At 45.1% G+C, this 22899-nt stretch overlaps 2 protein-coding genes across 5 annotated transcripts; one reads left to right on the plus strand and one right to left on the minus strand.

Moving 5' to 3' along the window:
* The first annotated feature begins 1675 nt into the window (after positions 1-1675).
* Positions 1676-7422, plus strand: LOC121858442 (haloalkane dehalogenase-like). Of its 2 annotated transcripts, none has more exons than XM_042354885.1 (4): positions 1676-1763; positions 4207-4421; positions 5489-5712; positions 6078-7422. In XM_042354885.1, the coding sequence occupies exons 2-4, from the start codon at positions 4211-4213 to the stop codon at positions 6714-6716; spliced, it is 1074 nt and encodes a 357-aa protein (XP_042210819.1). In that variant the 5' UTR covers positions 1676-1763; positions 4207-4210; the 3' UTR covers positions 6717-7422. The 2 variants fall into 2 exon arrangements, with proteins under 2 accessions (XP_042210819.1, XP_042210820.1); XM_042354886.1 differs by lacking the exon at positions 1676-1763 and adding an exon at positions 2105-2208.
* A 2218-nt stretch (positions 7423-9640) lies between these two features.
* LOC121858253 lies at positions 9641-21946 on the minus strand. 3 transcript variants are annotated; one of them, XM_042354556.1, is made up of 5 exons: positions 21865-21946; positions 15920-16037; positions 12907-13065; positions 12322-12412; positions 9641-12101 (listed from the first exon to the last, which is right to left on the minus strand). In XM_042354556.1, exons 2-5 carry the CDS (start codon positions 16035-16037, stop codon positions 12068-12070), a joined length of 402 nt encoding a protein of 133 aa, XP_042210490.1. In that variant the 5' UTR covers positions 21865-21946; the 3' UTR covers positions 9641-12067. The 3 variants fall into 3 exon arrangements, with proteins under 3 accessions (XP_042210490.1, XP_042210489.1, XP_042210488.1); XM_042354555.1 differs by having other exon boundaries at positions 9641-12098; positions 12907-13074; XM_042354554.1 differs by having other exon boundaries at positions 12907-13074.
* Positions 21947-22899: the final 953 nt, after the last annotated feature.

The following is a 22899-nucleotide window of genomic DNA, read 5'->3' on the forward strand; positions in this document are numbered from 1 at the left end:
ACACACAATTGTAGGGTCTCAATTGTTTCACTTACATGACAACACAACATACATATAGCGTGTCTCACTATTGATTTTTTTTTAATTCTTGTATTTCTTTGTATATATTATTATTATTATCATCACAGTGTTGTTATTATTATTATTACCATTAATATTTTATTTTACTTTTTATTACATATTTTATTTACTATGAATTATTATTATTATTACATTTTAGCCCCCCGGGCCCCGATGTGGGTCAGTCACCTATGCCCGGGTGGGCTAATCCCCGTAAAAGCAAAACAAAAACGTACAGACAAGACCAACTGAACTACTTACGTAAGGCAGGTGTACCCAAACTCCCAGAGACACTAGATACACCCATCCCCTGTATGGTTCTGTCTGCTTTAAGTGGTTAGAATGTATTGTATTATTGTATTGTATTGTTTAAACTTCTAGATACATTGAAGAAGGTTTTGGGGAATGGGTCACTTGATTTACAAATAATATACAAGTCACATAAGTGATACAAATATGATATATAATAACTAGGTGGGGAGAAGGTCATACTACACGGCATTTAATCATAGTGACAGTGCAAAAAGTAAGATTGACTGGGAGTGAATACACTGGTTGATTACAAGTTATTGATAATTTTTACAATGGTTGGGACTGGGCTGTTCTTATAGCGATCAGTTCGTGCTCGTATGGGCTGGGTGCAACGTGTGTGTGTGTGTGTGTGTGTGCAAAAACTAAACGAGTTAGAATGACCTCAATATAACCCCCCTAAATATACCTAGAATCAGATCGCATGTCAGAGAATGACGAGAGATGATGGCAGAGGTTTAGTTGTGTGAATATAAAGTAGAGATATATATTTTAATACTATCCTCGCCTGTTTCACTATTCTCACCTGCTTCACTATCCTAACCTGCTTCACTATCCTCGCCTGTTTCACTATTCTCACCTGCTTCACTATCCTAACCTGCTTCACTATCCTCGCCTGTTTCACTATTCTCACCTGCTTCACTATCCTAACCTGCTTCACTATCCTCACCTGTTTCACTATTCTCACCTGCTTCACTATCCTAACCTGCTTCACTATCCTCGCCTGTTTCACTATTCTCACCTGCTTCACTATCCTAACCTGCTTCACTATCCTCGCCTGAATCAAGATAATCAAATCAAATACAACATTAAGTACAGTAAGTGTTCTAGGAAAAAAACACAAAAAACACTGAGAATCAAAACACTGAATTATTGATTGCTAAAATTTGCTACAGAGAAAAACCCCCATAGATAAGTGAAGCATAGAACATATTAAAAAAAATTATACAGAAAGATAAGTTACTGTAGTTTGTTACATATCAGCAGAGCATTACAGACAGTATAGTAGTGGATTGGTCTGGCAGGTATTAATATGTACTGTACATATGGGCCTTCCACCGCCCGCTTGCTGTATCGTGGTCAAACTCTCCCTGACTCAAATATCTTGCGAATGTGCCGGTTTCCGTAGCTCCCGTTATATTAAGAGAGAAGAAAGATAAACAAATATATATATATTACTTGAAATAAAATATAGAAAGCTGAGATACTTGGGAGGTGGTTATGTGAGAGAAGTGCGCGCGCAGGTCAGAGTTATAGGTCTCGGCCTCCCTAGCTTCCAATGGTGAACAGTTTTCTCAAGACCAGCGTGTGTGTGTGTGTGTGTCTGTGTGGTGGAGAATTAGAGATATCGTCAGTCTATGCATTTGGTGACCCTCAAGTATTCGAGTGTCAAGGTATAGTTTAAGTGTGGAATTATGTGCTGTAAAGCCGGTATTATTATTATCATCGGTTAATTTTGAGTTTAATTAAAAGTGTTTATGTGGAAAATTGATAAACGCACATATGAATGATGATGAAATTGGCGTCTTGAATTAATGTACCTTGTAGTTTATTGTGCACCCCATACTTATCCTTTGAGAGGTAGCGCAAAAGGGTGTGTTGTGTTGTGTTGTGTTGTGTTGTGTTGTGTTGTGTTGTGTTGGGGATGTGATGTGTTGTGATATTGAGTGTTGTGTTTGTGTTGTGTTGTGTTGTGTTGGGGATGTGATATGTTGTGATACTGAGTGTTGTGTTTGTGTTGTAAGTATTGGCGATAAGTAGAGGTATTGTGTTCCATAAGTGAGTCAGTTCTTCTCGCCAACACTGTATTGTTTCGTAATAGCAAGTGACCAGCCAAAGGTTAAGTGAGATTATTACTGTCTCTTCTTTTCTCATTTCTCTCTCTATCTCTCTATTCATCTTTTCTTCTCTCTATTTACTGTCTATCAATGTATTAAATCTATCTTTTTTACTTTTTCTCACTCTCTTCCTCCTTCCTACCTACCCTCCTTTCTACCCTCCCTCCACCTCCCTTCCTCATTCTTCTAACCCTCCCTACACCCCCCCCCCTTCCCCCTACCATCCCTCCCCCTTCCCATTCACGGTCACTCACGCCTACTGTAACAACCTAACCACTAGCCTCCATCCTCCCTATAACGTCACAACCACCACCACCACTACCACCACTACGAACAGTACACACACACACTCATAGATTGACCGTAGCAGAGACAGATACTTAATTGTACACCTTTACCTAGCCACTTCCTACACACCATTCCCCCTCCCCTACCCATCACCAGACTCCCTACTCCTTATAGATGCAGTGACCTAAATACGAGTGCTCTTCAACTTTCCCGCGCTCCCATACAACCAGACAGGATCCCGGACGAAAGAGAAAACGTAAAAAGAATGAGGAAATGGGTTTAAATAGGACGATGGTGATGAAGTAACTGTGATAGTGATGGTGAGGTGTTTTTGGTGTGTTGTGATGACGATAGGGATAAGGGATGGTGATGATAAAGGTCGATTAGTGGTGTTTGTTATTATTACTACTACTACTACAACTATTATTATTATTAGTATGTTTATGTTTATTAATGAAACAAGGAAAACGGATCACAAGGAAAGGTAAATACAACAAGAAAGCGTTAAGAGGAGCTCAACAAGGAAGAGAGGAGGAGGTAGAAGAGGAGGAGGAGGTAGAAGAGGAGGAGGAGGTAGAAGAGGAGGAGGAGGTAGAAGAGGGAGGAGTAGGTAGCAGAGGAGGAGGAGGTAGAAGAGGAGGAGGGAGGTAGAAGAGGAGGAGGAGGTAGAAAGGAGGAGGAGAAGAAGAGGATGAGGAGGAAGAAGAGGAGAAGGAAGAAGAAAAGGGGAGGAGGAGGAGGAGGAGGAAGAAGAAAAGGGGAGAATGAGGAGGAAGAAGAGGAGAAGGAAGAAGAAAAGGGGAGGAGGAGGAGGAGGAGGAAGAAGAAAAGGGGAGGATGAGGAGGAAGAAGAGGAGGAGGAGGAGGTGGAGTCATTGTTCATATTAATGTAAACTTTCTTCACGTACCATTTACTACGGAGAGAGAGTTAACTCGTATTCCACCTAAAGATTTAGACAACGCAGATTAATTCACCTGATGAATGAACACACTAACCTAACCTAACCTAACCTAACCTAACCTAACCTAACCTAACCAAAACTAACCTAACCTAACCTAACCTAACCTAACCTAACCTAACCTAACCTAACCTAACCTAACCTAACCTAACCAAACCTAACCAAACCTAACCAAACCTACCCTACATCCCCTCCTCTAGTTAGCGTTGAGGTGTCTAATCATCAGGTGAACTCAACTGGAATATAAATAAAAACCAACAGACGAATAATGAATACAATGGTGAAATGTTAAATGAGCAAATCGGCCCAAATAGATTATTCTAGGTCAAATGCTGGCTGTAGCCTCAGTACTGAAGAGCTACTCGGTCACCACTCTGAAAGGTTAATCTGGTCAACTGGTGATTCGCGTTGTTGTGTTAAGCAGGATTTAAGCCCATGAATCTAGGCTCACTTTACCTAGAGAGAGAGTCTCAAGAAACTACACCCTCCTCATTCCTGCTTAGCCAAAACAACTTTCTTTTTTTTCCCTCTATTTCTTGACAGGTTAATGCATCGGTTCCTCTTTACTTGTTAGTGAAATTGTCTATGTTTATAAATAGATAGATATATGGATATACAGACAGTGATTTATAGATATAGACAGGTAGATAGATGGACAGATATATTAGACAGGTAAATGAATGGATTGATATTGTTTTAAATCTTCTTTCGTGAAACCAATATAACTCTCAAGGAATATTTCTCACCCCTAGGACGATGAAGTGGTGTGTATTGCTGACGGTGGTCCTGTTGGGGTATGCCAGGGGGTCCTACGTGATCGTGAAGGATATCGGGGTTCCTGTATTGAGGACCCCAGATAGCCGATTCTCTCATCTGGCCCAGCTTGGGTATCCCTGGGCCCCTAAGTACCTCTATTTGAAAATGAGCGGCCTGACTTCTTCCCTTAGGGTGCACTATATCGACGAAGGTGAGAGAGAGAGAGAGAGAGAGAGAGAGAGAGAGAGAGAGAGAGAGAGAGTAGGGGAGAAAGTGTACAGGTAGGCTAATTAGGGTACAGGTGACCGTGTAGGATGAGGTACACGTAGGAGCAGCGAGAGAGATGTTGAGAAATATTAAATAAATCAAGAGTGAGAAACAATATATGTATGTTGTGTTGTCAAAGTAAAAGAAACAATTGAGACCCTGCAATTGTGTGTAAATGAGGCAGAAAGTCAGATCAGCAACCTGGGACTTGGTCATAATTTTCGTGATGCCATATGGCAGCAGGGTCTACCATTAGACAATACATTATGCTCCCAATATCTTCCCAGGCGGTAGTACCTCCCTGTTTGGTAGCTGCCTACTACCTACTACCTCCAGACTATTGTTAGGAAAAGTATACACACACCTCTGTACACCTGGCAGGGAGCAATGGTAACATGATGATAGTGGAGTGCTCAAATGTTCTGATGTGTGGTGAAAATGCGCGGGAATCACATTGAGAACCACGGAGAGTCTCATTCCCCAGCTCCACACCCTGGGACACTCATTCCTCTCACTCCGCAGCTCCACACCCTGGGACACTCATTCCTCTCACTCCCCAGCTCCACACCCTGGGACACTCATTCCTCTCTCTCCCCAGCTCCACACCGTGGGACACTCACCCCTCTCTCTCCCCAGCACCACACCCTGGGACACTCACCCCTCTCTCTCCCCAGCACCACACCCTGGGACACTCACCCCTCTCTCTCCCCAGCTCCACACCATGGGACACTCACCCCTCTCTCTCCCCCACCCCCCCTGGACACTCACCCCTCTCATTCCCCAGCACCACACCTGGAACACTCACCCCTCTCTCTCCCCAGGTCCACACCCTGGGACACTCACCCCTCTCACTCCCCAGCACCACACCCTGGAACACTCACCCCTCTCTCTCCCCAGGTCCACACCCTGGGACACTCACCCCTCTCACTCCCCAGCACCACACCCTGGGACACTCACCCCTCTCATTCCCCAGCACCACACCCTGGAACACTCACCCCTCTCTCTCCCCAGGTCCACACGACGCCAAGGAGACGCTTCTGCTCCTCCACGGCGTCCCGTCCTGGTCCTTCCTTTACCGCACAATGATCCCCGTCTTCCTGGCCGCCGGGTACCGAGTTGTCGCCGTCGACCAAATAGGGTTTGGACGCTCAGACAAACTGACGGACCCAAACGATTACTCTCATACACTGCAGACGTCGACGGTTGAGCTGGTGGTGAGCTCCCTCAACTTACAGGTGAATACAGCCGAATTAACGTGATCTTGAGGCTTTTATTGTTGATGTAAAGTACCGTAGTATTTTATTCTTGTGTTCTGTGTTAGGCCTACACGGTTGAGCTGAAGTGCAGTTTAGGTCTAATTTAATTTACATCCAAGTTTAGATTAGGTTAGGCTGAAACTAAGAGTTCCTTAGTTTGCATGTCCCGAAATGACCTGTAACCCTGATACCCACAAGAAGAGAGGAAAGCTGAACAGCCTGCCATGGAAACGAGAAGGATGACAAGTGTTAACTTCATCAGGGCACATTAATGGCAGGTTTAGTTCTAAGTTATTTATTATGAGGAAAATTACACAATAAATGACGTGGCTGTTATGTTACAGGGCGTGACGGTGGTGATGCAAGACCTGGGTGGCCCTACAGGCATGAGTGCAGTGATTCGAGACCCTGGCAGGTATCGTCGTCTGGTTTTCATCAACACGCTGATCCCCCAAGGTGATATTCTCGACTCCATTTTCTCCGTCAAAAGTTACTCCCCTATGCTCCTTTGGCGGGCGCTTAACACAGTGGTGGGACGTAACGTGCCAGTCGGGGGCGTCTTCAAGATAGCGTCTGACGCTCCCGAAGACGCCATTATAGGAGGCTACGTGGCCCCTTTCCCTTCAAATCTGTATAAAGTCGGGGCCTCGTGGTGGCCTAACGTGATACCCTTGGTGGAAGATGACCCGGTGGCTATTGAGATGCAGAAAGTTGCGGCGTTCTTGAAGCAATGGAAGAACCCGGTCTTGTTGGGCTACAGCGACCGGGAGGTGTTTACAATACCGGGAAGAACAGCTCTAAAGCGTATCCTTCCCGGGGCGTGTGAGGTCACTATTCCAGACGCTGGCCACTATCTGCAGGAGGACCAAGGACCTGCCGTAGCCAAGATGATTGTATCCTTCATAAAGCAAGATTGTGGACCGGACCTACATCACCTACAACCTTCCAACTTTGGTCTCGCTGGGTTATTGGCGTTCGGTTAAGTGTTGTAAGTGACATCCACAACCCAGGAGTTGTGGATAATGTTATTTATTTATTATTGTATTTATGTTCATTTAATTGAAAAGGAGAAATACGTGAAACTCAAGGAATTACATAACACTGAAAGATTTAATTCATCATAATTATGAGGGTTAAGTCATCATAGTCAGAGGGTTAAGTCATCATAGTCAAGGGGCTAAGTCATCATAATCAGGGGTTAAGTCATCATTGTCAGAGAATTAAGTCATCATGATCAGAGGGTTAAGTCATCATAATCAGTGTGGTCTTATCAAACATCACAGGGTTTCTACAAGTACTCCCGGTTCTCTCTCTAACACAGACCAGACACTCGAACGGCTAATAGTGAAAGGGTAAATTGCCATACAAGTTTACACCAATTTAGAATATTTATATAGACAATGTTGCCATACAAACAATTTAACAATAGCAAACAATAAGTCAATTCAACCATAGGAAGCCGTCATAAGAGTTAATTTCGCCCGATACAGTTACTGTGATGTCCAACAAGTGGGTAAAGACTTTTTTTACGGGAATAGCCCACCCGCGTACAGAACATCGAGCCACAAAGGGGCTAATGAAATTAAAAATAGGAGAGAAAACTAGCTTTTTGAAATGAGACAGATTGTATGAGTATGGAAACACAGAAGAAGGCAGAGCATTCCACAGTTTGGCAGTGTGAGGAAAGAAGGATGCAATATAACGGGTTATTCTAGTGTGACCGACATCCACAGAGAAATGGTGGGGACCGCGGGCAAGACGTGTGTTACGAGCCCACGGCCTTGATATACAGGCCTAATACTTTCCTTCAAAATATTCATACAACAATAAGTAAAAATATATAATGAAAGACATGTGTATAAATCAATAATAAAGTTTCCCATCGTTCTTTTACACGTTTTCTGTTATTTTACCACAGAAAATAAAACTTTTGGGAGTAACTATGTAAGTTTTGGTAACGCATTTCAAAGACAAAAACAAGTTAAAAACCACAAGAAACATAAACTATTTAGCTAAGGCTGTCAGTACTAGGTGTTGGGATGGCGTGATAAAGGATGTCTGTACTAGGTGTTGGGATGGCGTGATAAAGGGTGTCTGTACTAGGTGGTGGGATGGCGTGATAAAGGGTGTCTGTACTAGGTGTTGGGATGGCGTGATAAAGGGTGTCTGTACTAGGTGTTGGGATGGCGTGATAAAGGATGTCTGTACTAGGTATTGGGATGGCGTGATAAAGGGTGTCAGTACTAGGTGTTGGGATGGCGTGATAAAGGGTGTCTGTACTAGGTGTTGGGATGGCGTGATAAAGGGTGTCTGTACTAGGTGTTGGGATGGCGTGATAAAGGGTGTCTGTACTAGGTGTTGGGATGGCGTGATAAGGGCGTCTGTACTAGGTGGTGGGATGGCGGTAAGGGGTGTCTGTACTTTAGGTGTTGGGATGGCGTGATAAAGGGTGTCTGTACTAGGTGGTGGGATGGCGTGATAAGGGTGTCTGTACTGAGTATTGGGATAGCGTGATAAAGGGTGTCTGTACTAGGTGTTGGATGGCGTGATAAAGAGGTGTCTGTACTAGGTGTTGGGATGGCGTGATAAGGGTGTCTGTACTGAGTACAGGACTAGCGTGATAAGGTGTCTGTACTAGGTATTGGGATGGCGTGATAAAGGGTGTCTGTACTAGGTGTTGGGATGGCGTGATAAAGGGTGTCTGTACTAGGTATTGGGATGGCGTGATAAAGGGTGTCTGTACTAGGTGTTGGGATGGCGTGATAAAGGGTGTCTGTACTAGGTGTTGGGATGGCTAGGTGTTGGGATGGCGTGATAAAGGGTGTCTGTACTAGGTGTTGGGATGGCGTGATAAAGGGTGTCTGTACTAGGTATTGGGATGGCGTGATAAAGGGTGTCTGTACTATGTATTGGGATGGCGTGATAAAGGGCGTCTGTACTAGGTATTGGGATGGTGTGATAAAGGGTGTCTGTACTAGGTGTTGGGATGGCGTGATAAAGGGTGTCTGTACTAGGTGTTGGGATGGCGTGATAAAGGGTGTCAGTACTAGGTGTTGGGATGGCGTGATAAAGGGTGTCTGTACTAGGTGTTGGTGGATAAAGGGCGTCTGTACTAGGTATTGGGATGGCGATAAAGGGTGTCTGTACTAGGTGTTGGGATGGCGTGATAAAGGGTCTGTACTAGGTATGGCGTGATGAGGTGTCTGTACTAGGTGTGGGATGGCGTGATAAAGGGTGTCTGTACTAGGTGTTGGGATGGCGTGATAAAGGGTGTCTGTACTAGGTATTGGGATGGCGTGATAAAGGGTGTCTGTACTGTACTAGGTGGTGGGATGGCGTGATAAAGGGTGTCTGTACTAGGTGTTGGGATGGCGTGATAAAGGGCGTCTGTACTAGGTGTTGGGATGGCGTGATAAAGGGTGTCTGTACTAGGTATTGGGATGGCGTGATAAAGGGTGTCTGTACTAGGTGGTGGGATGGCGTGATAAAGGGTGTCTGTACTAGGTGGTGGGATGGCGTGATAAAGGGTGTCTGTACTAGGTGGTGGGATGGCGTGATAAAGGGTGTCTGTACTAGGTGGTGGGATTTACTGTTTTGTTTCAGACTGAGCCTGGTTGATTTGTTCCCTTTCACTAGTTTCCTAAGAATGTTTTAAACAACTGGTATTAATGATGTTTTATGTATTACTGAAGTGTTTGGTGTTATCAGGAAATTATATGGTGGATGATAAAGTGCAAATAAATGAATGGATCTTGAAGCCTCAAGTATACAGTTTCGATCTACACAATAATTATATCTGTTATGGCTGTTGAGACACAATTATCTCATTTTGTATCGGGAAATATTCAATATCAATAAAGTAATACAAGAGTAAAGAGGAAAACTAACCAGAATATTATATTGTACATTTTTATTGCAAATATCTGATACACTGGCGGCCTCAAAGACGTTGTATTGTCGTACAGTGAGCTGCCAGGTTATCAACATACCCAGCGTTGCCAGGCGTATCACACGCCAGCCTCGTGTCATACACTAGCAGCGGCGCCAAAATAAACACACAAAAGTGATAAGGTAATGGCGTTGCATATTATACTTCTTCTCCTAATGTACAGTTTATACTTACACACTCAATCAGATTCTCTGAGACATAAATATTATGTATAGTTAATAATGATTGTATATTCAACACGTGTGTTATTTAGATTATCAAGCATAAAACGATGATTTAGAGACCAGAACACATTACTCCAGCAGCTGTGAAGGTTCATGTGGCAAGTAATTGAGGACGATCTTCCAGCCAGTAATTTGAGGGTTCTTGGGGTAAACAGTCTGTCAGTACCTGTCGCATCACCGGCCATATCTGTCATTTCAACGTCACTGTCAAATGTCAACATCAGTGTCATAACCAATAAGAGTCTACATATCTTTGGAGTCTAAATGGGCTTGTGTTGTTGTATTATTTTTTGTTTATTTTCAAGGATGAACACTGGAGGAGGAGGTACTGGCGAGGTTTAACATAGTTTGGGATAAGAGGATTGTAGATAGTTGGTCATGAAGTGAAGAGGAAGACGGTGGGTGGGTGGTCAGGTGGGAGATGATGAATAAGGGTGTGGGGAAACGACGGCTAGGTTGATCACAGTGGAGGGGGTGTGAAGGCGATACTTGAGCAGATAATGAGAGAGGAAGAGTGAGCGAGGGAACTTGACACAGATAGTAGTGGTGGTGGTAGTAATGGAAGTAGTGAGAGGGTTGTTGAAGTGCCAGCGTTGGATCGTGGTAGATGGTGGTAACACTGAAGTAGCATGGCACTTGGTCCAGCCCTGGCACCAATCAACACAGGGTATCACAATTGGTAGGTTGTCCCTTGTGGTAACACCGTCTCTGGGTACCAAACCGAATTATCACCCCTAAAGATCATGTAATTCCGTCTAGTTATTCACCTCTACAGTAATTCTTGCTTTTAAACAAATTCCGTCTATAGCAATTGGTCGTGTTATGCTTGGAGACGGGTTAAGAAGAATTACGAGATCGAAGGAAGAATCTTAGTCTGTTTGAAGACCTTGAGGATGCTGTCGTGGCGGCGTCCTATAGGGTGGTATAATATCTCCCAGGCTAACTCGCGAACACTACAGTGACACCTTAACTCGGTCTCCCTCCCTCCCACCTCTCTCTCCCTGATGGTTCGTGTTGGGTCTGTGTTACGTGTCTACCATCCCCCCCCCCCTTAGTACTGTAACACCCATCACTCACCACTAAACTAGCATACATATGTGTTCTGGAGATGACACTGGTCTATTCCTCAATGAAGTTTACACATAGATGGTGAGTTATTATCTGAGTTGACATGTTGCAGTGATGGTGGTAGTGTCAGATGGGGGTAAGTGGTGGTGTCAGAGAGGGGTAAGTGGTAGAGGAGTCAGATGGGGGTAAGTGGTGAGGGTGTCAGAGAAGGTTGAGTGGTGGTGTCAAAATGGTAGTGAAAGGAGTTGTCAGACGGGGGTAACACTGTGGTGGGGGTGTCAGATGGACGTAAACAATGGTGTCAGATTGGGTAGGGTGTCTGATGTATGGTGAACGGATGAGGATGAAAGAAGAGAAACGACAAACCTTGGGAAGGGCTCAGATAGCCTAAGGGAAGGAAGGAAAGAAGGAAGGAAGGAAGGAAGGAAGGATACTGAACTTACTGGAACACAAGTCCTTAAGGCTCTGTAAAGTTCCTTGAAGTTCCGTAAAAAGATGAACGATGCAAATTTGTTTACCCTTTGCTCACAAGCTCCAAAAAATAGTTCACTGTTGTAGAGAAGTTCCATTTTCCAAAGTTCATTCGGTGTGAAACGATAATTAATTACTGACGGATTTTTGCCATTTAGATCAAGTTCCTCTTTGGCTTAAATGACGTCAAAATCTGTTTACGAGTTGTCCGTTAATGAGTCACTAATGCAAATGACGTAATTAATCATTTGACCTCAAGACTAATATAGCGGGAGTCGATTCATATTCCAAATGTTGTTTTTGTTTTTGTTGTTAGTCTGTGCTGTTGTTGTTGTCATTAGTCTGTATTCTGTTCGTCTGTGTTATGGCTTCTGTTGTGTGTTGCTGTTTTGTTGTTGTTGTTGTTGTTAGTCTGTGCTGTTGTTGTTGTCATTATTCTGTGTTTTTGTTCGTCTGTGCCCTGGCTGTTGTTTTTGTTGTTGTTGTTATTCTATGTTGTCATTATTCTGTGCTTTTGTTCACCGTTTGTGTTCTCGCTGCTGGTGTGTGTGTGTGTGGTCTCTACATCTTATAGGGCGTCCCCGTCCCTTCCCTCACAGATACGAAGGCGGGTGTCGGTGCTTCAGTTAGACGCTTCATCAGTTGTGGATTTCCTGCTGAGAGACAAAACAACACGGGTTAGGTAATGTAATGTTAAACTGGTATGATTTTATTCACCTGTTTTATATTTATTCATACGTAAAATTATGAAATAGCAATAAACAGGATACGTGCACACACACACACACACACACACACACACACACACACACACCTCTTCCGCTCTCACCTTCATCGTGCAGTGACTTAAAACTACAGGTGGTGAAGAAGACCTACCTGACGCAGCGGTAGATGTCAGGTACGTCGACCAGGAGACAGATAACGGAGTCACCCACAAGGAGCGTCGCGGGCATGTCACTGTCGTCAGCTACAGGAGGAGGAAGGGGTCACGTGTTCATCAAGTGGTGTCAAGGGCGGGAGGCGGGGAGGGGAGGGAAAGGGGAAGGAAAGGGCAGGGGAGATGCATGTTATATCACGTCAAAAATGGTTTTAAATACATTCCAATTTATTCATTAATTAGACGAAGAGAGAGTGAAGAGAACAGATAAAGTGAAGAAGGTAAAACGATAAATAGATGAACAGAAGAAAGTATAAGACAGATTGAGAAACAAAAAGGAAGGTAGATAAACTAAAATAACAGACAGACAGAGAAACAGACAGACAGACAGGCAAACAGACAGACAGACAGACATATGGTTAGAGTGTGAGAGGAGAAGAAGAACGCAAAACGATAGATAACATGAATTGAAAGTAAGAATAATTTAGAAGAACACAAAGAGGAATGTAGATAAACCAGGATAACAGACAGACAGACAGAGAAACAGACAGACAGACAGACAAACAGACAAACAAAAGCCTCACCTTCACCATTCATGACTGGGGTGAACTCAGGCTCTGCTGCAGGGGCGGGGCCAGACCTCTTACCATACCTGGAGCCTCCGATAAACCGGGAGGAGCGGATCTTAATTTCAGGTAGACCCTGGGATGGTGAAGAGCGTCCGTTGCGGTTGGCGTAGAAACCTGACCGTACTGGGGGAGGGGGAGAGAGGGGCGGGGGGAGGGGGTGAAGAAGGAGAGGGGAGGAGAGGAGAGGGGGAGAGACAAAACCGTGAAAATACAGTATCATTAAAGTAACTCATATATTCTTACAGGTGAAAGTATATAATTACAGGTGAAGATGCAGGTACAGGTAAAGTTACAATTACAGGTACAGAGGTTAAATACACTATACAAAAATTCAATAGGAAAAATTACTTATACAGGCATACCATAGAGGCCTATATAGAGAGATACAGTGGTGAAAACAACCTGTATTTAGTGAAGTCAGTAGTAAACATAAACCTGTATTTAAGGAATCTACAATCGTGAAATCATCTTGTGTTTGGTGAAAGCAGAAATCCAGTAACGAGGTGTGTGTGTGTGTGTGTGTGTGTGTGTGTGTGTGTGTGTGTGTGTGTGTGTGTGTGTGTGTGTGTGTGTGTGTGTGTGTGTGTGAACAGAGGAAGAAAGAAGAACACCAAAAAATTCTCCCCCTCTTCCCACACCAACCATGTTTAAGCTCTCATGGGATCTCATCGACCTCACCTTTTTCCTTCTATTCTTTCAAACTATTAACGTAATTAGCCTCACCAGAGAACGTTTAAGAGGCCGGAGGGAAACACAATAATGCTTGGTGTTCTCTGGCCTCTGATGGGCGCCACGAGACACGGAGAAGGTGCCGAAGGAGTGGTATACTTAGCTGTATTAAGATGTGGTTTCACTGGTATACGGAGGGAGGGCGTGGATTTTACGTGATGAATACAGAAAGAAAGACAGATAAGAATGTGTGTGTGTGTGTGTGTGTGTGTGTGTGTGTGTGTGTGTGTGTTTGTGTGTGTGTGTGTTGGCGGTGATGGTACCTGAGGGGTCGTCAACAAACTACCCACGACCAATCAGCTTAAAGGATCAAGAAGAATAGACTGACCAGCGATCGGCACTACTACTACTACTACTACTACTACTACTATCAACACCATTCCTAACTATTACCACTACTATCACTATCAATACCACTACCCATACCATTATCGATACCATTACACTACCACTCACAACACTACCACATCTACTACCATTACCACCAAAACCACCACAAGTAGACCAATAAATTCATCTTTCTAATCAACTGCCACATTTTCACCCACACTCCCCACCCACCCCTACCCCCTACCTCCCATCTTCCCTACCACCTCCCACCTCCCCTCCCACCCACCTTCCCAGACCCCACTCCCCCCACCTCCATTCCCCTACCCACCTCCCATCTTCCCCCCACCTACCTCCCATCCCTACCTACCTCCCATCTTCCCCTACCACCTCCCATCTTCCCTGCCTCACTCCCCCTTACCTCCTCCCATCTTCCCTCACCCACCTCCCATCTTCCCCTACCCCATCTTCCCTACCACCTCCATCTTCCCCACCACCTCCCATCTTCCCCACCACTCCCATCTTCCCCACCTACCTCCCATCTTCCCCTCACCCCCTCCCATCTTCCCCTACCCACCCCATCTTCCCTACCCCTCCATCCCCCCATCACCTCCCATCTTCCCCTACCACTCCATCTCCCCTACCTACCTCCCATCTACCCTCCCCACCTCCCCCTCCCCATCTTCCCTACCTACCCCATCTTCCCCTACCTAACTCCCATCTTCCCTACCCCTCCCCATCTTCCCTACCCACCTCCCATCTTCCCTACCTACCTCCCATCTTCCCCTACCTAACCCCATCTTCCCCTACCTACTCCCATCTTCCCTACACCTGCTCCCCATCTTCCCCTACCTATCTCCCATCTCCCTCCACCTCCCATCTTTCCCTACCTCCCCATCTTCCTACCTCCCACCCACCTCTCCCATCTTCCCTACCACTCCCATCTTCCCTACACATCTCCCATCTTCCCCTACCCATCTCCATCTTCCCCACCTATCTCCCATCTTCCCCACCCTATCTCCCATCTTCCCCTATCTCCCATCTTCCCTACCCATCTCCCCATCTCTCCTCCCATCTTCCCCACCATCTCCCATCTTCCCTACCTACCTCCCATCTTCCCTCCCATCTCCCATCTTCCCTCTTCCCTACCTATCTCCCCATCTTCCCTACCTACTCCATCTTCCCCTATCTCCCATCTTCCCCTACCTATCTCCCATCTTCCCCTACCTATCTCCCATCTTCCCCTACCTATCTCCCATCTTCCCCTACCTATCTCCCATCTTCCCCTACCTACCTCCCATCTTCCCCTACCTATCTCCCATCTTCCTACTCGTGTTCCTTAGGTAAACCTATGAACCTACAGTCGCAATATACATATAAATAGGTTGTTTAGATTGTCAAAGAGTCTAACAACAGCAAGAGAAAATAACCTCTGTGAGTCTTACGTGTGTTGGGAGGGGATAGGAGGGTGGGTAGGTAGGAGGGATAGAAGGATGGGTAGGTCAGACAGATAGGAGCGTCGGAATATAATTTGTCCATTGGTCGTTTAATTCTATTGATTCAAGGGTGATAAAGGGTAGGTGGGTGTGGTGTGTTTGTAGAGCCGAGGAGGAGGAGGAGGTGAAGAAGAAGAAGAAGAAGAAGGAGGAGGAGAAGAAGAAGAAGAAGAAGGAGGAGGAGGAGAGAAGGTGATCCAAAGGTAAATGACGACTCTCTCTCTCTCTCTCTCTACATACAGACCAAGCCGTAAAGGTGACGTCATCGCCCAATACTGAACTGATGGAAATTTACGGTGTGTGTGTCTGAGTGCGGGGGGGGGGGAAGGAGGCATGGAGAGAAGATGAGAGAGAGAGAGAGACCGGAAATCCCCTTATGACCCCTGACTGACCCTAATTACCCCTCCTCTACTCACCTGTTACCTCGCCTGTGTCACTTCGTTTGCCGTAACGCTGGGTGTAGAAGCCCTGGGCGGCAGTGAGAGCCAGGAGGGCAGCAAGCATCACCAGGGTGGGGCAGATGGTGCGGCTCATCTGTGGCGAAAAAGGTCACAGCCAGGTCAACCCAGGTCAAAGGGCATTATCACAGTGTCAGGGGTTAATTGGTCTCCAGGTCTACCCAGGTTAAAGTTCATTATCACAGTGTCAGGGGTTAATTGGTCTCAGGTAAACCCAGGTCAAAGGCCATCATGGTGTCAAAGGTTAATTGGTCTCAGGTCTACCCAGGTTAAAGGTCATTATCACAGTGCCGGGGATAAAAGGTCAACCCAGTTCAGAGGTCATCACAGTGTCATGTTAAAAATCACCTCCCAACCAGGCCATACTTCACCCCCAAAGAGACAGGTTAAAGTCATTAGTGGAAGAGGTCAAAAGTAATTAATCTCAAAGGTCATCAAGTATAATTAATTGGAGTCAACATAATACAGAGAGATGAAGACTTTACACTTTAGCAACACCACTGATAAAGGTGTACAATGATAACACTCATAAAATGTACAATAGGTCTTATATCTTTTCACATAACTATATAAGTCATTATATTCCTTAACAACAAGAACTGGAGCTATTGTATACTGAGCACTACCCTCACCCCCTCCGCTGCTGCTGCCCCCTCCACCCACTGCTGCCCCCCGCTGCTGCTACACACCGACACCCCTCTTGCTGCCCCTCCACCCACTGCTGCCCCTCCACCCGCTGCCTCCTGCTGCTGCTACACACCACACCCCCTCTGCCCCCCCTCCACCCACTGCTGCCTCTCTGCTGCTACACACCCACACCCCTCTGCTGCCCCCTCCACCCACTGCTGCCTCCGCTGCCTACACACCCACACCCCTCTTGCTGCCCTCCACCCACTGCTGCCTCCTCCACCCCATCGCTGCCCCCCCCGCCGATAATGGTTATTACTCTGAAATTACGTAACTCACCAACGCCCCCTCACAACACCCGCCATACAAGAGTGAGTGACATACAGTACTACCTACCTTCGCGTCACACCTGAAATCAATCCAATTAGTCGATAAACAAACTTACCTGATGTCAGAATCTGACACAAAGCAGACGGACACATCAACAACATTCCCCCCAAAAAATCCTGATACCTTCTAATTCCCATATCCTAAAGAGTCCTACGAAGGATTTTTCTCAATTTAAAACAGATAGGAACTCTCTCTTCCCAGGACCAGTCACTTAAAGATTCCATCCCTTCCTCCCGCCACCCCTTCCTTCCCCTCTGCCATCCTCCCTCCTTCCTTCATGCACCCTCCACAGTTAGCTTGGTTTCTCTGCTCCAGTTATTACCAAGGAACTGTCACTTAGCTTTACCTCAGGGTAACCCCCTGGCACTACTAGCGAGGAGGAGTAGGAGGGAAGTACGTAGAGGATGTGGTAGAGGAATAGGAGTAGGGTGAGGGAAGGAAGTAGGTAGAGGAGGAGGAGACCCGAGGGAAGTGTAGGAAGAGAAGGAGACAGAGGAGGTGAAGGAACGTAAAATGATGGGACAACGATGACGAAGACAAAAGAAAGAGGAAGGAAATGATGATGATGAGGAGGAGAAGGAAGACTAAGAAGAAAAGGAGGAGAGAAGGGAGAAAGAAGGAAAATAAGAGAGAGAGAGAGAGAGTGCTTGCTGAAATCAGTCAATGTTGAGGACAGCAGTTAAGCTCCCACACTTGTTGACTGGGATCGCTATAATACCTTGTCAAGTGGCCACTCATACTAAAATCATCCTGTTGACCCGTTGAGATAACAACTGAGTGCACGCACACACACACACACACACACACACACACACACACACACACACACACACACACACACACACACACCCACACACACACACACACCCACACACACACACCCACACACACACACACACACACACACACACACACACACACACACACACGCGACCTTTCTGTCAACTTTCGTATTTGCTTCTCGTTAATGTGACTTTGGCTTCAGGACTGATGATTCGTACTGGCGTCTTGTCAAACCTCAAGCTACTAAGGAGTGTGTGTGTGTGTGTGTGTATGTGTGTGTGTGTGTGTGTGTGTGTGTGTGTGTGTGTGTGTGACTGTTAGTGATTGTGGTGATAGCGGTGTTGAGAGAGAGAGAGAGAGAGAGAGAGAGAGAGAGAGAGAGAGAGAGAGAGAGAGAGAGAGAGAGAGAGAGAGAGAGAGAGAGAGAGAGAGAGAGAGAGAGCATAACAAACAGACAGACTCCCACCCTCAATTAACTTATAAACATCACCATCTTGCTGACACTCCCCATATCACCTGTCTATAAGTCCCCTGGCCAATCAAAAGGCACGTAATGTCAGATCCTCCCCTGTTCTCCTCCTCTGATTGGTCGTATATTGCCTGTATGTGAGGGACATGAGAGAAACATAACATTCTCCCCTGCTAACTCGTGTTTAATGGACACACACACACACACACACACACACGAGCGCAAGTTAACCCTGTATTGTGAGAGAGAAAGGGTCAGGTGGAGCTCTCTCTCTTTTTCTCTCTATCTATCTATCTTTGTCTCTCACTCTATCTTTATTTTTGAATGACTCAGTTTCAGTTAACGACCATCACTGATCTGGTCATTCTCCAATTCTAATTCCTTCCTAATTCAGGTTGTGTATGACAGCCACTCTAAGAGATTGGCCAATCCTGCCTCGTTAGTCAAGTCTGTTTTCTGCTTCTCCTTCCTCGAGGACAAAGATTTTTTTTTCTTCAATTTTTAAGTCGAAGTGATGTCAGAATGAGAACTTTTATTTAAGAAGTATAAAGACATCTAGGACAGAGACAACACTCCCCCAGGAAGCATCTCCTCAATAACTTGTTGGCAAAAAAAAGTGTTTCACCCCGGCCTTAGTTTGGTGAAGTTATTTACATATCAGTGTGACAACCAACCTGCCATTTTACTATAATGTGAATCATCTAACAGTGAGGAAAGCAAGATGTAGTTGTGAGGAAAGTATAGGATCCAAAGGCCTGGTGTTCAGTGTGGGAGGTACGGCACTATATACACTCCAGATTCGAACCAGTGACCATTGGGACAAGCATCGAGTGCTGTATCTGAACGACAACTTTTATATTGGATAGGTTTAATATTTTCCCTAAAAATTTTTGCAAGTGGAAATAGTGAGGGTGAGGCCAGTGGACATCCCTGGGACACAAATTCAAAGGAGATAAAAGCAAGAATGACAGTCAAGGTGGAGAGACTGTACACAACCTGATATATGACATACACCAAGAAATCCTCCCGAGCATCAAGTAAACTCCAGGATGGTGGATAAAACTACGCAAATCGGCAATGTATAGAGACAACTGGCTAGCGAAGAGAGGGATAGCGCGGGAGCTACAGTTAACCTCACACAAAAAAAAACAACGAATTACAGAGAGAGAGAAAACGTAAAAGTAGACAAAAACAGCGAATACAACAACACAGATTCAAGAAAAGAACTAGACAGAGGTGGTGGTCGGAGAGTACCCTGATAGTCGGAGATCACAACGGAGCAAGAGCGATGAGTGCCAACGAGATGAGGAACAAGAGGAGATAATTATGACCTGGTAGCATACGTCTGGCAGCTCAGGATGTGTTGCTATTTTAGTACAGATCAGCAGCACAACAACAACAAGGTCTTCAATCGAGCTTTCTGGGTAAATAAATACACTAGTCATCAAGAACTAAAGATTAATAGAGTTGATATATCTCTCTGGTTGTGTAGAGAGAGAGAGAGAGAGAGAGAGAGAGAGAGAGAGAGAGAGAGAGAGAGAGAGAGAGAGAGAGAGAGAGAGAGAGAGAGAGAGAGAGAGAGAGAGAGAGAGAGAGAGAGAGAGAGAGAGAGAGAGAGCAGACAATGACCCATCTTCCTATTTCGAATCTCATGATATCTCTTTCATATCTAACAAAATAATAAACAACAATTTCTTCAACTAATATAGACAAGTCACAACCTATTCTCCTAGACCACAACCAATTAGGATAATCTGCTACCTCTGTTTACCAGCGATGGGGGACAATAGGTCTTGGTGGACGGGGGCGCCTCGGAGGACAATTGACTCAATGGCCCAGTAGGGAGGTGGCACTAGGGCTTTTTGTTTACCTGAGATGGAACACACACACACACACTCACACACACACACACACACACACACACACACACACCAACTCTCTCTCTCTCTCTCTCTCTCTCTCTCTTTTCAGGAAGGCGATAGGGAAGATTTTTTTTACCTGAATAGAAAGTTTAGGTAAGATCCCTCTCCATACTTAACAGTGAGTTACTTGTCCTGAGTGGTAGCATCGATTCCTGCCTCTCTGGGTGATATACATTTAACAGAGGCAATAAAGAAGGAAGGAAGGAAGGAAGGAAGGAAGGAAAAGAGACCACAGCCACAACGGACCCATACAGTACCTATAGACAGAAATAAATCCGGATTTATAACACGAACGCTGCCCGAATCTTTGTTGTGTTCCTGACAAGCTACAAATACGGATTCTAGCATCAACTGTCTGGTCTTGGCGCCATATATTATCACACACAGGCTGAGATAAGGCAGTTGTGTGTCGCTTCCTACGGGGATCAGACGTGTGAATACTATAAACAGACACTAGGAATGTTTGAGGCGTTCTAAATGTTCTCCCACTGGTGAATGATAAAGATCATTCATACAATCTGTGACGTAACACTGAAATATGTAAATTCTTGAGTCCTAAATCCATTATATAAACTATTCAATCCTACAGATGAAATTATACAAACAAAATCTAAGAATGTGATGTATAAATGCTTACGTGTTATATAAATTATCAATAGGGCTGAGATATAAACATTCTGAATAACAAATTGCGCTTTTGTCAATTGGGTTTCCGTTTTTTTTTGTCGCGGGTATGGTGAATGGTGAGGCGACAACACTATAGAGAGGCAGTAAAGGAAGACTCGTTGTTGACACTGAAATGAGAGATCTCCATCATGTGACGAGTGGCCGCGTTTCACTGCTCAGGAGGAAATCAGTGGGTGTGTTCTGCTGCCCATAACATTAGTGCGTGCGTGTGTGTGTGTCTCAAGACCTACCCATAGAGGCTTACAACAGCACATATAACACAAGACGTAGAGCCACGGTCTTAATACTTCTCAAACCTCAAGTGATTATTACACGATGCGAGTATCTCTCTCTCTCTCGCTCTCTCCAGCTTCACAAACTACAACTTCTTCACAGTAATGGTCATCGTGAGTGATTGCTATGGTTCGATCCCTCACATTACCTGACCCCTTACAGCACCTGTACCCTTACATTACCTAACCCCTTACATCACCTATCCCCTTACATCACCTGACCCCTTACATTACCTGACCCCTTACATCACCTGTCCCCTTACATCACCTGACCCCTTAAATTATCTGTCCCCTTACATCACCTGTCCCCTTACATCACCTGACCCCTTAAATTATCTGTCCCCTTACATCACCTGACCCCTTACATTACCTGTCTCCTTACATTACCTGACCCCTTACATCACCTGTCCCCTTACATCACCTGACCCCTTACACTAACCCCTAGACACTGGAGGTAAACATTTCTCACATAAGTTCACTATACATCACATTAACACTGGTGGTGAGAACAAACAAGTCTTCAGATCTGCTCCCTAATGAACCTGCTGGGGATGATACCGATGTCTAAGGTTCGTCAGGTAGGTCTTTTGCTCTTCTCCTTAAAGCGTCCCTAAAACTCGTCCAAAGGCCTCGACTTCCCCACTACAAACTCCCCAAATGCGATCCAGTATTGATAAGGAAGAACCAAAGTCTCCCAACATTATCAAGAACTGTTAGAACGTTAAAATTCTTGTCTAAAAATCGAGAACCTACTTTGGATGTTGTGTTGGTGATGGTTGGCGACGGAGAAGAGGAGGAGGAAGGCTGCGGCGTGAGGATGGATCACCGCTGAGTGTGGTATGGGACGTTCCAGCCATCTGCTTTCCTCTTATACCCAGCCGTCGCGCGCGCAAACACAGAACACTACCACCACCACCATCAATACACCCCCCCCCCCATCCCTTCCCAGACGGCTGTTCCTCCCACACTTCGATGAAATAGGGGAAAACATTGACCACGTCTTTCATTACTGCAGATCGATTTTAACACCAGGATGTACAAGTAAACAAAACAATTCTCTTCCTTCATTATTTCATCGACGTAGTTTGATCAGATTTCCATGATTATAACTTGGTTGGGTTTGTTAGTGATTGATCAGTTTGAGGGCTACGTACTTTGATCACAGGTTTGGTGATTTTGTGATCGATTTTGGGAAACGGGGTATTTTTTTTTTTTTAGTCCAGTGTCCATCTGTGTCTCAGGAGTTTAAAGAGACGGTCAGGATAATAATGTTGGTGACAAGTTACTTTGCATAATGGATTTGTTGTTAAATAATAATAATAATAATAATAATAATAATAATAATAATAATAATAATAATAATGAAAAATAAAAATATAATAATAATGAACAGATTTATAAGAGCACCATACCACATCACCATAATATGTCACTATCACAAGTCACCATTGCACATCACCACCACACGTCACCACCTTACGTCATCACGTCACCATAACACGTCACCATAACGTTACTAGTCAGGTAAGCACCCAGTAGAATATTTGACATTTATGAACGATATGCTAAGGTAGAGAATTGTTCCAGTGAGGGAGGAAAGGTGTGGGTGGGAGGGTGGGTGGGCGTGTGGGTGGGTGTGTGGGTGGGCGTGTGGGTTTGTGTGTGGGTGGGTGTGTAGGTGGACGTTTAGGTGGGCGTGGGGAGTCGACGTTCTTTTGCCACGCCCACCCGAGACACAAGCCAAGCGAGGGTCGTGAGAACAAACGAACTCTCAGACAGCTACTTAAA

The sequence above is a fragment of the Homarus americanus genome, unplaced genomic scaffold, assembly GCF_018991925.1.
Source record: "Homarus americanus isolate GMGI-L3 unplaced genomic scaffold, GMGI_Hamer_2.0 scaffold57980, whole genome shotgun sequence".
Classification (NCBI taxonomy): Eukaryota; Metazoa; Arthropoda; class Malacostraca; order Decapoda; family Nephropidae; genus Homarus; species Homarus americanus.

Excerpts from the sequence above, each read along its gene's own strand:
- LOC121858442 (XM_042354885.1), top strand. The coding sequence starts at position 4,211 with ATGAAGTGGTGTGTATTGCTGACGGTGGTCCTGTTGGGGTATGCCAGG. Across the intron at positions 4,422-5,488 it reads GGTGCACTATATCGACGAAG|GTCCACACGACGCCAAGGAG; the intron begins GTGAGAGAGAGA and ends CTCTCTCCCCAG. Across the intron at positions 5,713-6,077 it reads TGAGCTCCCTCAACTTACAG|GGCGTGACGGTGGTGATGCA; the intron begins GTGAATACAGCC and ends GTTATGTTACAG.
- LOC121858253 (XM_042354554.1), bottom strand. The coding sequence starts at position 16,037 with ATGAGCCGCACCATCTGCCCCACCCTGGTGATGCTTGCTGCCCTCCTG. Across the intron at positions 13,075-15,919 it reads TGACACAGGCGAGGTAACAG|TACGGTCAGGTTTCTACGCC; the intron begins GTGAGTAGAGGA and ends CCCCTCCCCCAG. Across the intron at positions 12,102-12,321 it reads GACATCTACCGCTGCGTCAG|CAGGAAATCCACAACTGATG; the intron begins GTAGGTCTTCTT and ends TTTGTCTCTCAG.